Source organism: Ovis canadensis, chromosome 17 (assembly GCF_042477335.2).
Source record: "Ovis canadensis isolate MfBH-ARS-UI-01 breed Bighorn chromosome 17, ARS-UI_OviCan_v2, whole genome shotgun sequence".
NCBI lineage: Eukaryota > Metazoa > Chordata > Mammalia > Artiodactyla > Bovidae > Ovis > Ovis canadensis.
Window position 1 is genome coordinate 82,416,542 of NC_091261.1, and position 13,012 is coordinate 82,429,553.

Genomic DNA, 13,012 nt, shown 5'->3' on the forward strand with positions numbered 1-13,012 from the left:
ACCCCAGGGTGCGCTGAGGGGGCGCTCGGGAACCACCTGTGTAAACAGAGCCACCCTAGGCAGCAGCTGCGGGAGCACCGCGGAGGGGCAGGTACTCACCACTGCGATCACGGGGATGAGCACGCCCAGGTTCCCCGCGCTGCTGGAGGCCTGCGGGGGACAGAGCCAGGTCACTGACCAGCACCCCTTGTCTCACCAAACAGAAAGACAGAAAGGCCCCACACGGCATCGTGAAAAGTGAAACTCCTTCAAACAAAACGATGAAAGACACGCACAGGGAGACGGGTAAAGGTGCTCCACCTTACAGTCAAGACAGGACACAATCGACGTCACACGGGGGACACGGCGCGTGTGCCGTGGCAACTCTGCACGAAGACCTCGCGGTGCTACAGACGTGACGCCTGAAAAGCACTCGGGCCCCCTGCGAAGCGCCCACTTCGGACGCCGCCCCCCAAGAGGTCTTGCGGCCACCTGACACCTGTTTGTTCCCACCACCTCTCCGTCCCACTCAGCCCGGAGGGTGGCCCCCACCAGCCCCCAGGAAAGCGCTAGCCCCCACTCCCAGTGGGGCCTGGGGCGGCGCCCACCTTGAGGGCGGGCCCCTTCTCGCTGGCCCGCTCGCTGGCCCGCTTGCCCTCCAGCCCCAGCTGCACGAACAGCTCCAGCAGGTTCATGAGCAGCTCGTCCGCCAGGTGCTCATCCTGGATGTTGGCTGCGATGTTGGCCAGGGCGTTGATCACCGCCAGCGAGCAGTGCCTGCGGGAGCGAAGGGACAGACAGGCAGCAGGAGGAGGTGAGTGAGCGCAGCCAGGCCAGCCAGCCCTGGGGTCCAGCGGCCAGGCTCCCGAGGAGGCAGCAGCGAGCCCGCAGACAAGCAGCCCGAGCCCGGGGCTGTTGTGGGGACTCACGTGGCGCCACGCACACACACGGCTGGTGAGCAAGCCGAGGTCACGGCCACCCAGCCGCCCGCTCCCCTTGGGGAGAAAGAGGGGCAAGGAGGACCTCCACCCCGCCCTGTGCCCTGCCTGGGCCTGGCCAAGCCAAAGGAGGTTCTGCAAACACAGGAGGAGCGTCTGTCCTTGGGCGTCGCACACCCGAGGCTGTGGTGCCCATGCTCAGGACCCACTGAGGATGGCACGGGAGCCCTCGCTGGTGTGCCACCCTGACCACAGAGGCTCGGGCTGGGCGGACTGCAGCGCTGCTGCCCCGAGGGCAGGCTGACGACGGGCAGGCCAGGCGAGGTGCCGTGCCCACCGGGCGTTGGGCAGGCTGGGTGTGAGCAAGGAGGTGCTTGCTGAGGGCAGCGAGGTGCAGGCCATCCCCGCCAGGAAGCATGGATGTCTAGCACATGGTGCTTTTGTGAGAAGCGGCGTTAATTTACGGGACAAGACCCCGAGTGGCCCCCTTTCTAAGGATGGAGAGCAACAGGGAGGCAGGAAGGCTTACCTGTAGCCGTGGTCCTTGTAGTCCTTGGTGGCCGAGTACACGACCGAGCTGGCCTTCACGCTGATCTGCTGGAAGAGGTTCCATACCTCCTGGTAAATATATTGCTGGAAGAGAGAGAGGGACCTGTGACCACCTCTCGCCAAGAGCGCCCTCCACGGACACCCAGAGGGAAGGCGCCGTGGGCCAGAGCTGTGGGCCTGCAACTGTGCCAAGGCTGCCCCTGCCGCTTTACGCAGACCTCCACGCACACAGCTTCCACTTCCACTTCAGTCTAGTCTCATCAGCAAGAGCTCAGTTCAAGCCGCTTTACCTGGCCGTCTAGAAACCACTACTCTGAGCTCCCCTACTTGAGAAAAACCTCGGCACCCCCCGCGCGGGCCCGCGGCTCGCTTACGTTCCCAGCGATGACCAGGCAGCCCAGCTGGTCGATGATGAGCACGTCCAGCGGGGAGGGGGGCTGGCAGAGCTTCTGCTGCAGGACCTGCAGGATGGGCTCCATGACCTTCGGGGTGTCCCGCAGCGCCACCGCGATGTGGCCCAGGGCTCGGATGGTGTGGTCGGGGATCAGGTGTGCGTCCCTGCACAGGGGGGACACAGGACCTGGCAGCACAGCTCCAAAACAGCGGGAGGTGGAGCCGGGGGGCCTGGACCGCGCGTCTGACAGGGACTGCCGGGGGCCTGTCGACACCAGCGCCAGGCAGGAAGGCAGGGCTGCGCAGCCCAAACGACGTCCGGGGGTACACGGAAGGTGGGCTGCAGCGGACACGGTGGGACAGACCCGCACCCGAGTCCAGGCTGGACGAGAAAGCAGCTGGGGAGCATGCGCGCCAGCCAGCCCGAGCCTCAGGGGTCTGCGCGCCCCACTCCACACCCCCGTCCCCAGGGGCGGGGCGTACTTATCGCTCTCCTGGGAGATGTACAGCCGGTTGGAGAGGCTGGCCAGGAAGGCCTCCACGATCACCGGGTCCACGGTCAGGCCCGCCTTCAGGCACCTGAGCAGTGTGAGGCAGCACAAGCAGCAGGTGGGCGCCTGCGTCTGGTCTAGGTTTGGTCTTTCTGTCTCGAGTTTGCAGGGTTTAAAGAACTGCCCTGAATGCATCCCCCCAGAAATCTGAATGAACACCGAGACGCAATGAATTCAAACAATGGCTTCGTGTCACACCACTTGGTAAACGTCTCGGTCAGAAACAATAACTTCACTGTTTTGCCCCAAACTGCTCCCTTCAGAATGCCATACTCATCCCAACTCCAATCAAACTCCCGGAGGACCTCCTGGGTCCAGTGGTTAGGAACCCGCCTCCCAATGCAGGGGCCGCAGATTCGATCCCTGGTCCAGGAAGAGCCCACAGGCCGCAGGGCAAGTAAGCCCATGAGCCACAGCTGCTGAAGCCGTGCTCCGCAGGAAGAGGGGCCACGGCAGTGAGGAGCCTGCACACCCCAACGAGAGAGGAGCCCGCTCATCACCAGCAGAGAGCGCGCAGCAGCAAAGAACCAGCACAGCCAGAGACGAAGACCGAACAAAGGTGGGAACCAAGCCTCCCTGCTCCTCAGCGGGGCACAGTAAGCAGGTGGCTGAGCGGACGTTACAGCTACGTGGCGGGCTGTGAGCTGCACGGAGAGACGCTGTGTTCTAGAGGGAGCTCTCACAGCCCCCGGGAGCACGGGGCCCTCAGTCCTCTCTCGCTCCTCACATCTGGGTCCCGGCCACAGGGCCTGAGGTGAGTCTCCGCTGCCCACCTGCAGACGTTGTCGATGGCGATGTCCCGAAGCTGCTCATACATGGACGGCTGGCTCCTCTTCCCCGGCGCCACGTTAAGGGCCGGCTCGGCGTGCTCGTTGGTCACGCTGATCTTTATGTCGCTGCCGGCAACTGGAATTGAAAAGTCAAACGTGCATGTGGTTGAGCCTGTCGCCTTTCATGCTTTTGTCTGAAACTCAAAGCTGAAATTACACGTGGATCGTTTTTAATCATAAAGGCAATCACTCTAGAGATTTCTCCTAGCATTCCAGAACCCAGCGTGTCAGCCAACAGGAAGGATGCAGGGAGCGTTTACAACGATGAACGCTTAGGCTACAAGGCGGTGAATACGTAGAAGAGTCACATCTTAAGTAAGGAACGGGGCAGGGCCATGGGACCTCTCCCCCAGCCAGGGATCACAAGCAGGAAGCCGGGAAGGTGGGCTGAGAGCAAGGCTCTCAGTCTGAGTGAAGGGAGAGGAGGACGCACCCACCGAGCGGCACTTAACCTCACTCACTGCACGTCAGAAGATGTGGTCTGGGCCCACATTTTCAGGGCACTCACTCTGCAGGCTGCCGGGAGAGCAGGTGCCAGAGAGAGATGGTGTGGAGGGAGGGGCCCGGGAGGGCGGGGCCTGGAGGAAGGTGTCTGGGAGGGCGGGGCCTGGAGGGAGGTTTCTGGTCGGGGTCAGCCTGCAGGGAAGCTGGGCACCTCCCCCAACCCAGGAGGGGCCCTCACCTGTGTGGTACTGGCTGTGGCACTTGTACAGCTTCACCAGCACGGGGGATGGGACCACCAGGAAGTCCCGCAGGGAGGGCGTCACCGAGTGCACGACCACCGGGAACCGCTCGCACAGGCGGCCCAGGCCCTGCAACGCACACGGACTGTCAGGGGCCGCCGGGGCAGCGGCGCTCACCCCCCCAGACACCACTATGACCGGAGTCACGTCATGTCCACGTGCCACCAGGCATGCCGACAGGACAGGGGGTTGGGGACTCCACCTCAAGGTGAGATTCACTGGTGACCTGCCCTTCACCTCCACAAGCTACGTAGGGGAGACGGGGCTCACTGGGAACGTTACTTCTGCACAGGCAGACGGGAGTCATGGGGCCTGGGATGGGTCAGAGCCTCGACAGGGTAGGTTCCCGTCTGCCGCCTTGGAAAGGCCCAGCACACGCTGGGGAGCCTCCGCAACATGGTACCCGGCTGTGCCTGGATCCTGCTCGCAGAAAGCCCGCTAGCCGTCAGCAGCGGCCTTCCAGCAGGGACCCTGTCCGCGGCAGGCTCAAGCTCAAGTTCCCAGGCACAGCAGCTCAGATCCAGCTGCTGGTGCCGGCCTCGGCCTGGACGCTGTGAGAAGGTCTTGCGGACGGAAGTCCACCCCTTCCCAGGGTCAGCGACAGACCTGCAGACAGCAGATGAGCAACGGCAGGTGTGCGATGATGACCTTGCTGGAAGTCTTGGACTGCAGCTTCTCAGACAGCTTGACGCACAGATTCTCTGCGCCTGAGTTCAGAACGCGGGCGAGTACAGACCCTCAGCAGATGTCGCCGCCACAGGCGCCACCCCCAGGCCGCGACAGAACCCGAACCCAGGACTCTGGGCAGCTCCACCTCAGGGTCTGGGCGGCTCCCTGCTCCTGTCCTGCTTCCGGGGCGACTCCATCCCATGTGCCCACTCTGCCCCCCGACTCAGGCCCTGCCACAACTCCTGGGCCAGGCTCCGCCCAACTCAGGCCCCACCCTCCCCGGGTAGACCCCGCCCCCAACTCAGGCCCCATCCCCCATCCCTTCTGACGTGCAGAAGGGAGGCAGCGGCGGGGGAACCCACCCTGCTCGTCCTTCACTGCCCAGACCATGAGATCCACGCAGGCGGCGCTGGCCTGGCAGCGCAGCTTGAGGGGGCTCAGCTCGCTGTGGGCCCGGTCGGCATCGTGAAGGATCTTCTGGAGCTCCCCCTGGCTGCTGTTGAACTGCTCCAGCACGAAGTCGTGAACCTCCTTCACAAAGGAGGTGGGCAGGTCTGTGGGCAGAGAGCACACACACTCAGGACCGCCCCTCATACAGACCCCTGGGAGAGAGCATTGCTGCGGCCCCGTGCTTTTAGGGAGGCCCACTAGGCGAACCCGGACGGGCACGCACGCCCACCCTGCACGTGGGCCACCCGACACTCAGGAAACAATCATTCCCAGAGGAAAGAACCATGCTGTGTCCCAAGCTGTCAACACGGTCGACATTGAACACGCGAGACACAAAGGGGAATGCCACCTCTGGAACCGCCTCATTAACAGGAAGCACTCCAGTGATGTGAGCTAGCTCACGCCCAGAGCACACCACGAGAAACGCAGGGCTGCAGGAAGCACAAGCTGGAGGCAAGACTGCCGGGAGAAATATCAATCACCTCAGATATGACACCACCCTTACGGCAGAGAGTGAAGAACTAAAGAGCCTCTTGATGGAAGTGAGCGGGCAGTGAAGAAGATAGCCAGAAGCGTGACATTCGGAAGTCTGAGATCACAGCACCCGGCCCCACCGCTTCATGGCCAACAGGTTGGGAAATGGTGGAAACGGTAGCTGACTCTATTTTGGGGGGCTCCAAAATCACTGCAGATGGTGACTGCAGCCATGAAATTCAAAGACCCTTACTCCTTGGAAGGAAAGTTATGACCAACTTAGCATATTAAAAAGCAGAGACATTACTTTGCCAATAAAAGTCCGTCTAGTCAAGGCTATGGTTTTTCCAGTGGTCATGTATGGATGTGAGTTGGACTATGAAAAAAGCTGAGCCCTGAAGAATTGATGCTTTCAAACTGTGGTGTTGGAGAAGACTCTTCAGAGTCCCTTGGACTGCAAGGAGAACCAACCAGTCCATCCTAAAAGAGATCAGTCCTGGGTGTTCATTGGAAGGACTGACGTTGAAGCTGAAACTCTAATACTTTGGCCACCTGATGCGAAGAGGGGACTCATTGGAAAAGACCTTGATGCTGGGAGGGGTTGGGGGCAGGAGGAGAAGGGGACGACAGAGGATGAGATGGCTGGATGGCATCACCGACTGAATGAACATGGGTTTGGGTGGACTCCGGGAGCTGGTGATGGACAGGGAGGCCTGGTGTGCTGTGGTTCATGGGGTCACAAAGAGCTGGACACACCTGAGCGACTGAACTGAACTCCAGTGGTACTTCCTGAAAAGAGGTCATTTGTCATATGTGGGAGCCTGGACACGGCCGAGGAAGGACCCTTGCACAGCAGGCAGCTGGAGCCCACAGCCTGACCCAGCGTGCGTCCTCGGGGCCTGGATGGTAAGGAGGCCCCAGAGGCAGCACAGACACGAGCAGACGGGCCATCGCGGTTGCAACAAGCTGGCTGGGGAGGCCGCGGGCTGCGGGTCAGCCCAGCTGCTGGTGCCCACTGCCCTCCACAGCCTAACCTTTGCTGCGGCCCCGACGAGGCTTGGCTCCCAGAAGCGCTGGGGGTCAGATGAGGAAATGGCTAAGGAAAGCAGAGACATCCGCTGGACACCACGTGGTCGTCAAGACCGTTGTCACGAAGTGCATTCAGCACCGAGGAGAGCAGAGGAGACCGTCTTTCAAGCGAGGACGGCGAAGCCATGCTCCCAGCGGCTGCCCCGGGTCAGGACGCAGTGACACGGCCCTCACCTCTCATGTAGTACAGGGTATCTCGCAGCATCCTGAGCACAGCCACGCACAGGGGGTCGCTGAAGGCGCCGTAGTAGAGGTCGGCACTGGGGTTGGCCTGCAGGCGGGGGCATGGGTGTGACCCACACAGCCTGTCGCTGAGGTCCCCTTCTGCTACCTCCTTCAATGACGCCGCCCAGAGACGCGAAAGGGGCCTGGCCCAGCGCTGCCAGGGTTCTGGGCAGTGACACCTCCTGACCACGTCGGCAGCTGTGGGCCGTGGTCCTGCACAGGCTAAGGACGGGAGGCAGCCGGGCACACACCGCACGCCCACCAGCGAGGCCTGCAGCGCTGCACCCATGAGGAGCGTGCCCCGGAGTGGCACCTGGGGCAAAGACCACACAGAGCAGTCGAGCCCAGGTTGGAATTCAGCTCCCACACCAACCGTCAGTCCGTCCGAGCCTGTCTCGCACCTCTGCGGCAGGCACACTGGCCACTGCTCAGCGGTCAGGACAGGGCACTGCCAGGGGACCCGGGCAGGAGGCCCTCAGAGGACGCACCTCGATCACACCTGTGACCACTGCGTCCAGAGACTTGAGGACAGGCTCCTCCACGATCTTCTTCACCTGCGAGGAGAATGAGGCCTGGTGAGCCCCCGGCAGCCACCGTGGGAGATGGAAAGGCAGAGCCTGCCCACGACGAAACCATGTCACCACCTCCTGCTGAAAAATGGGGCAGAAGCGAGAGGCCAGCAGCGCACGTCACTGGCGCCCACGCCCCTCCCCCGCCAAACGCCCCGCACCCTCCAGCACCTGGGGCCTCTCCTACGCTGGACAGGGCGGAGAGCAGACAGAAAAGGAGCCGCTCCCTCAGAACCGGGGACACGAGGCTTCCACGGCCAGAGGCGGAAGCACCCAGGCTCCAGGCCAGACTGACCTTCCACCTGAAGCCCCCTCTCGTGCTGGGGCTCGTGGCCGTCTCCCCGCACGGCTGCTGCAGGGGCGAGACGGGCCCGTGCCACACGGATCCTAAGGATGTGTGCCTCCTCTCTTTAATCGGGCACCCGGCGAGCCGCGCTGTGGCCGCCACAGCCTCCCTGGTGTCTGCCTGCGGGCTGCCCGCCCCTCGCTCCGCTCACCAGGTTTAAGAGCTCCCGGAGCATCTCGAGGGGAATGCTGAACTCCTTGTAGGTGACGCCGTTGAAGAGAGGAGAGACGGAGAAACTGGAGCTGACAGCAGAGAAGTAGTAGTCGGATTCCGAGGTGCTCCCGTCGGGTGAGTGAGAGGCTGACGGGGCAGAAGCAACAGTAGGTCTCGGAGCACGCGACTGGACGCGCTCGCAGCACCCACCAAAGGCGTCGGCCACGCTTACGCTGACACTCAATTCCCTCCTTCCCAAGAGAAACAGAGGCTGGCATGATCCAGCAATCTCACTCCTGGGCATACATCCGAATTATGAGCTGAAACCATGCGCGCGCCCCTGGGTCCACAGGAGCACTGCTCACAACAGCCAGGACCCAGAGCGACCCAAGTGTCCGATGGCAGATGAAGGAGGGCGTGCTGCAAACGCCGAGTGGACACTACTCAGCCGCACACAGGACGCAACAGTGCCGCCTGCAGAACAGGCGTGGAGCTAGGGACTCTCAGAGTAAGGGAATCGAGTCAGAGGTGCCGCGGGATGCCACTTATCCGCGGACTTTTACAAAGGTGAAGATGTGGGAGCAGAGAGTGGCGGCAACCGGGGCGGGAGGCGGGGAGGCGGCAGCTCTGTGGGCCGAGTGTGGGGGGCCCCAGCCCCGCTGCACTGGGCGCTGCAGAGGTGCTGAGGGGGCTTTCCGTGCTCCCGCACACAGAGACCCACGGCTCACAGCTCGGCCAGGGCCACGGCCCCAGCACGTTGTCGTGCAGCAGACCACTGGGTCCTTCCCTTGAAGGACTAGCCAGCTCACTGTAAAAAATAATGCCAGTCACACAGGCAGGCCAGCAACCTGTGACCAGAGGGCGCCTCCTGGACACACAGCACAATGAGAGGATGAAGCCCCACGTGGCGGAGGAAGCGAGGGGGCAGGCGTGCAAACAGGAGGCGGGCGCTCCAGGGGCCAAGAGGCTTGGGTTTGAAATTTATCCAGTGAGGTCACCAAGAGCTTTTAAGCAGGAAAAGAAATGATCAAATTTGTGCTTTTAAGAAATACTTCTTAAAAATAAATTCTTGTGGTGCCTGGGAGAGGGCCTGGACCATCGGGGAGTGGGGAGCGTGTGAGCAAGCGTAGGGGGTCTCCCTCAGGCCTGGCACCAGCCACGATGGGGATGGCCCTGAGTTCAGGCTCCCAGCCCAAGGGCCCTCAGGGTGTGATGGCGGTGGGGGCAGGCTGTGGACGGAGGCTCCCTCCAGCAGGATTCTGCCAGGATTACACACAGCCTGGCCTTCGGGTGTGCACACTCGGCCTCTCACAGCCCGGAGACAGTGTACCCGTGCTGTCCACACTTCTCTGGTTCAGTCACACCGCTGCTTTTTAAAAACAACTCCCCAGGCATCTCAGATGCCCTTGAGAAATGGTCTCGAGCAAGCGCCACCTGGCAGAGGAGCGGAGGGCTCCAGGGCGTGCGCCCCTGCGGCCCACCCGACCTTGTCTCAGTCCCCGGAGGCGACGCCACAGGCTGCCTAACGTGGGTCTGATGGTACAGGCTGACAGACGACCACATTCGGTAAATGACCCGGAGTCCTCTGTGGACAGCAAGTTCCACAGAAAGCGCTGCTAAAGGCAAGCTTTCACTCTCATTACTACATGCCTTAATGTCACCCCAGTCCTTAACGACTTGAAACGAAGCAAGAGCAGGACCGGCCGTCACCACTGCCGCCTGAAAACGGGCACTCCCAAGGCTAGCACACTGAGACTCAGACGGCCGGCGCCGGGGGCCCTGCGTGTCCCTCTCAACACTTGTCTCCATGCTGGAAACTTTCAGATTCAAGAGCAGCAAGTTTAATCGGGAACAGAAAACGGGTGCCCTGTCAGCCTGGCACTGAGCTGCATGGCACTCGCAGACCAGGGGGCCTGGGCCCTGCCCCCGCTTAGCCAGCGCGCTCTGCAGAAGGGCGAGGCCCACCTTCGAGGCAGTGAAAGGAAGATCCTCCGGGGGGGCTGGGAGGGGGCGCCCCACGCTCAGGGCTGACCTGAAACAGACCAGAAAGGCAGTCAGACCTCGGGCTTCTAACCGCCGCCTCGCTCAGCCCCTCCTCCCTGAAGGCCCCGCGGCTACGGCTCTCTGCTGCAATTCTGTGAGCACTGGGTCTCGCCACACTTCTGTGCCTGCTGACTGAGCCAGGTTCCTGTTGTTCCCTGGCTTTCTCCACGAGCCAGCCACACGTTTCCTAGGGGTGCCGTCTCCTGCTCAGAACAGAGCTGTACCCAACGGCTAGGAAACAAGAGCCTCGCGCCCAGAGATGACTCGTGTAGATCTCAGAAAGGACGTGGCAGCCGCAACCCTGCAGAGAACTCCCGCGAGAGCCTCTGAGTCCCCTCAGACCGCTGCACGGCCCTCGCGAGCCCCAGGCCCCGGCTGTCCGGGAGCGCGGCCCACCTGCGCGACGCTGGACGCGCTGCTGGCCTTCCTCTTCAGGCTGCCCTCCTGGCACACGGTGAGCAGGCTGCTGGGGAGGATGGAGCGGAAGTCATTGAAGGACCGCCTGCGCACGCCTTCCAGCTCCTCGGGGACACGGGGGGAGTGCGGGGGCGCTCTGGGGAAGAGCCTGGACAGGAGCGACTCCTCTGAGCTGCTGTGCCGCCCGAAGGCGCGGGTGATTCCCAGCAGGCACGGGACCGCGTGCTTGCAGAGGTACTCTGGAAGACAAGGGAGGCCGTGGTGGCACCCAGGGGCCCTGGGTCCCCGCCTCGCCACCCCTCAACCGCAAATCCAAGGGCCCGAACAGCCTGGCAGCAGCACCCAGCCCGGCGCTGACCTTTCCAACCTACCCACAGCCCAGCAGCAGGCGCGGCCCGCGGCGGGCCCACCCTCAGCTCTCGGCAGCCCTCAGCCATGCCACCCGACAGGCTTCCGCCCAGGCCAGCACCAGCGCAGCCAATCCTGCTGGGAGCAGGTAGACAGCTTCCCACCAGAGGGAAAAGGACCTCCAAATAGGCCACAGGGGAGGAAACTGAGCTCCCAGAGGGTGAGGGAGGGAACCAGCACTCGGGCAGGACAGCTGTGCTCACGACCCGCCCCCAGTGGCCCCCTTCCCCACACCCTGCCTCTCGGGCCACAAGCAACTGAGCTAACGTCCACAGGCACACTGGTCTCCAGGAAGAGGAACTCTGAAGACTGGGAAACGCCGGGGAAAAGACAATCGCAGTACCATTAAAGAAAGAAGCCATACCTTTCTCCTGAATCTCCAGGGCCTGGCACATCCCCAGGAGCACGTGCAGAACCCGCAGCAGCGCCTCTAATATCTGCAAGAGCCGAGGAGACAGGACACACAGACTCATCCAGAAAACCAGGGTGACGCCACAGTCAACTCAGAACCAGAGGCAGCGTGGGACGGCCTTGCGTCCCACCTTGCACATGACCGAGCCCCCCGCGCAGGCGCTCTGCTGAGGCGGGCGGCACCTTCGGGAACGCGGGCGGCACCTTCGGGAACACGGCCCGCTTCTTGGCCAGTCCAGAGGGCCCCCGGATCCCCTGACGGCTCAGCACCCTTGGTTCTTTCAGTCCATTCCTACGATTCACGGCCTTGCTAATGGCCAGCCTGACTTCACTGGAGTCGAGCATCGGCAATGGCCTCCCACTGCTACGCCAGGGGAGCCGGGACTGCCCTGGGTTATCGCCAGGCTCAGCTGGACTCCAGACGTCCGGGGATGGGACACTGGCTCTCCAGCCCCTTCATGCGGCTGCCGGACGGGCTCACAGAGGTGAGCCCTGTCAGCCTCTCCATACCTGCTGCCCCAGGCTGTGTCCCTCCCCCGAGGGGCCAGTCTGTTTGGCCTGTCACAGAGCCCCACAAAAGCCCAGGGTGCAGGCTGAGTCCGTCGGGTGGGTCCTCAGTGCCCAGGCTGGCAGTGTCCACACTGTGTGGCCCAGGTCTCCACCCCTGGCTGGTCCTCGAGCCCTGCCCTCGGCCACACTGCTGACCCAGGGGGCCAGCGGCGGGTGGTCCAGGCTCGGAACCGAGCGCCAGAGGGAGCCCCTCTCGGCCCCTCACTGCCCATCACTGCAGGGAAGGGATCCAGACAGAGGACGAAGCTGGTCTGAGGCGACGGGGCCGCAGCTCCCATTCTGCCTAATGACACGGAAGCCGTGAGGACGTGAAAAGCAGCGCTTTGTCCGTTTCACGTGTTAAAGTTCTATCACCGTCTTCCGTGGCGCTTCTCTATTTCATGGGTGTTACTGATAAAAAAGCCCTGTTAACGTTTTAAGTAACACCGTGTGATTGTACTCTAGCTCATTACCTGTTGAGCCAATCCACAATAAAGAACCTCAACTAAGAAAGAAGGGGGGAGACCAATGTAACGACAGAAACAGGGACAAACGGAGTCACAGCAGTAGTAAGGAAAGAGATTTGAAAAATTGAAAGACACGGGGACTGAAGAGCGGCAGCCAGCTGGGAGCACGGGCACACAGGCACACCCGGCTCCCCGGCAGGGCCTGAGGCCGGCTGCGGGGAGGCCGCCTCTGCCAGTAACAGAGCTGCTTAAGACGAAGCTTGTCACCATCCTATTCCTCTTTAGGAGAGAGTGTGAAAAACACTGAAGCAGCATTTCCACCAAAATAAACTAAAAAAAAAACACTGGGGCTCTTAGAGCGACAAACGGCCCCACTTCCTAGAAAGAAGCGCTTCTGTTTTAAGCGCCCCCTTGATCCCCAGCGTGGAGGCGGCGGGACCCAGGGCCTCTCGCTGCACGGGGCGCCGGGCAAGCAGGCCGAGCCGGACCGGGGGGCCGGCGGGGGCAGCCGTGCAGGCAGAGCCCCGCGTTGCTCAGCGGCGGCGTCCACCGCGCGCCGGCAGCCCGAGGGCCTGCTTCCTGTCCCGCCGTCACCGGCTCTGCGCACGAGCACACCGCGGGGCGGCACTCACCTCACCCCTCAGGGAAGGGTCCCTGTAAGCCACGTCGGACAGCAGGGTGGCCAGGCAGAAGCTGAAGCTCTCAGCCACCGGGAGGGCACCTGGAGGCAGAGACAGGAGCTGGACCCTCACCCTGCCC

The 13,012-nt window shown here is 62.6% G+C and overlaps 1 protein-coding gene and 1 long non-coding RNA gene across 4 annotated transcripts in view; one reads left to right on the top strand and one right to left on the bottom strand.

Annotated features, from left to right (window-relative positions):
- PI4KA (phosphatidylinositol 4-kinase alpha) overlaps window positions 1-13,012 on the bottom strand; it is a 57,192-nt gene that overhangs the window by 29,576 nt on the left and 14,604 nt on the right. For all 3 annotated transcript variants that reach the window (XM_069558442.1, XM_069558441.1, XM_069558443.1), the window contains exons 4-19: window positions 12,886-12,974; window positions 11,191-11,263; window positions 10,398-10,657; window positions 9,924-9,990; window positions 7,957-8,105; window positions 7,379-7,444; window positions 6,840-6,936; window positions 5,015-5,206; window positions 4,590-4,690; window positions 3,923-4,052; window positions 3,184-3,316; window positions 2,343-2,438; window positions 1,841-2,024; window positions 1,447-1,550; window positions 588-756; window positions 100-150 (exon numbers count right to left, since the gene is read on the bottom strand). In XM_069558442.1, coding sequence (XP_069414543.1) covers window positions 100-150; window positions 588-756; window positions 1,447-1,550; window positions 1,841-2,024; window positions 2,343-2,438; window positions 3,184-3,316; window positions 3,923-4,052; window positions 4,590-4,690; window positions 5,015-5,206; window positions 6,840-6,936; window positions 7,379-7,444; window positions 7,957-8,105; window positions 9,924-9,990; window positions 10,398-10,657; window positions 11,191-11,263; window positions 12,886-12,974 — 1,961 coding nt within the window. The remainder of the gene's footprint in view (window positions 1-99; window positions 151-587; window positions 757-1,446; window positions 1,551-1,840; window positions 2,025-2,342; window positions 2,439-3,183; window positions 3,317-3,922; window positions 4,053-4,589; window positions 4,691-5,014; window positions 5,207-6,839; window positions 6,937-7,378; window positions 7,445-7,956; window positions 8,106-9,923; window positions 9,991-10,397; window positions 10,658-11,190; window positions 11,264-12,885; window positions 12,975-13,012) is intronic.
- LOC138422881 (uncharacterized) lies at window positions 8,832-12,299 on the top strand. The gene is made up of 2 exons (XR_011250049.1): window positions 8,832-10,914; window positions 11,102-12,299. It is a non-coding gene; the product is annotated as an uncharacterized lncRNA (long non-coding RNA).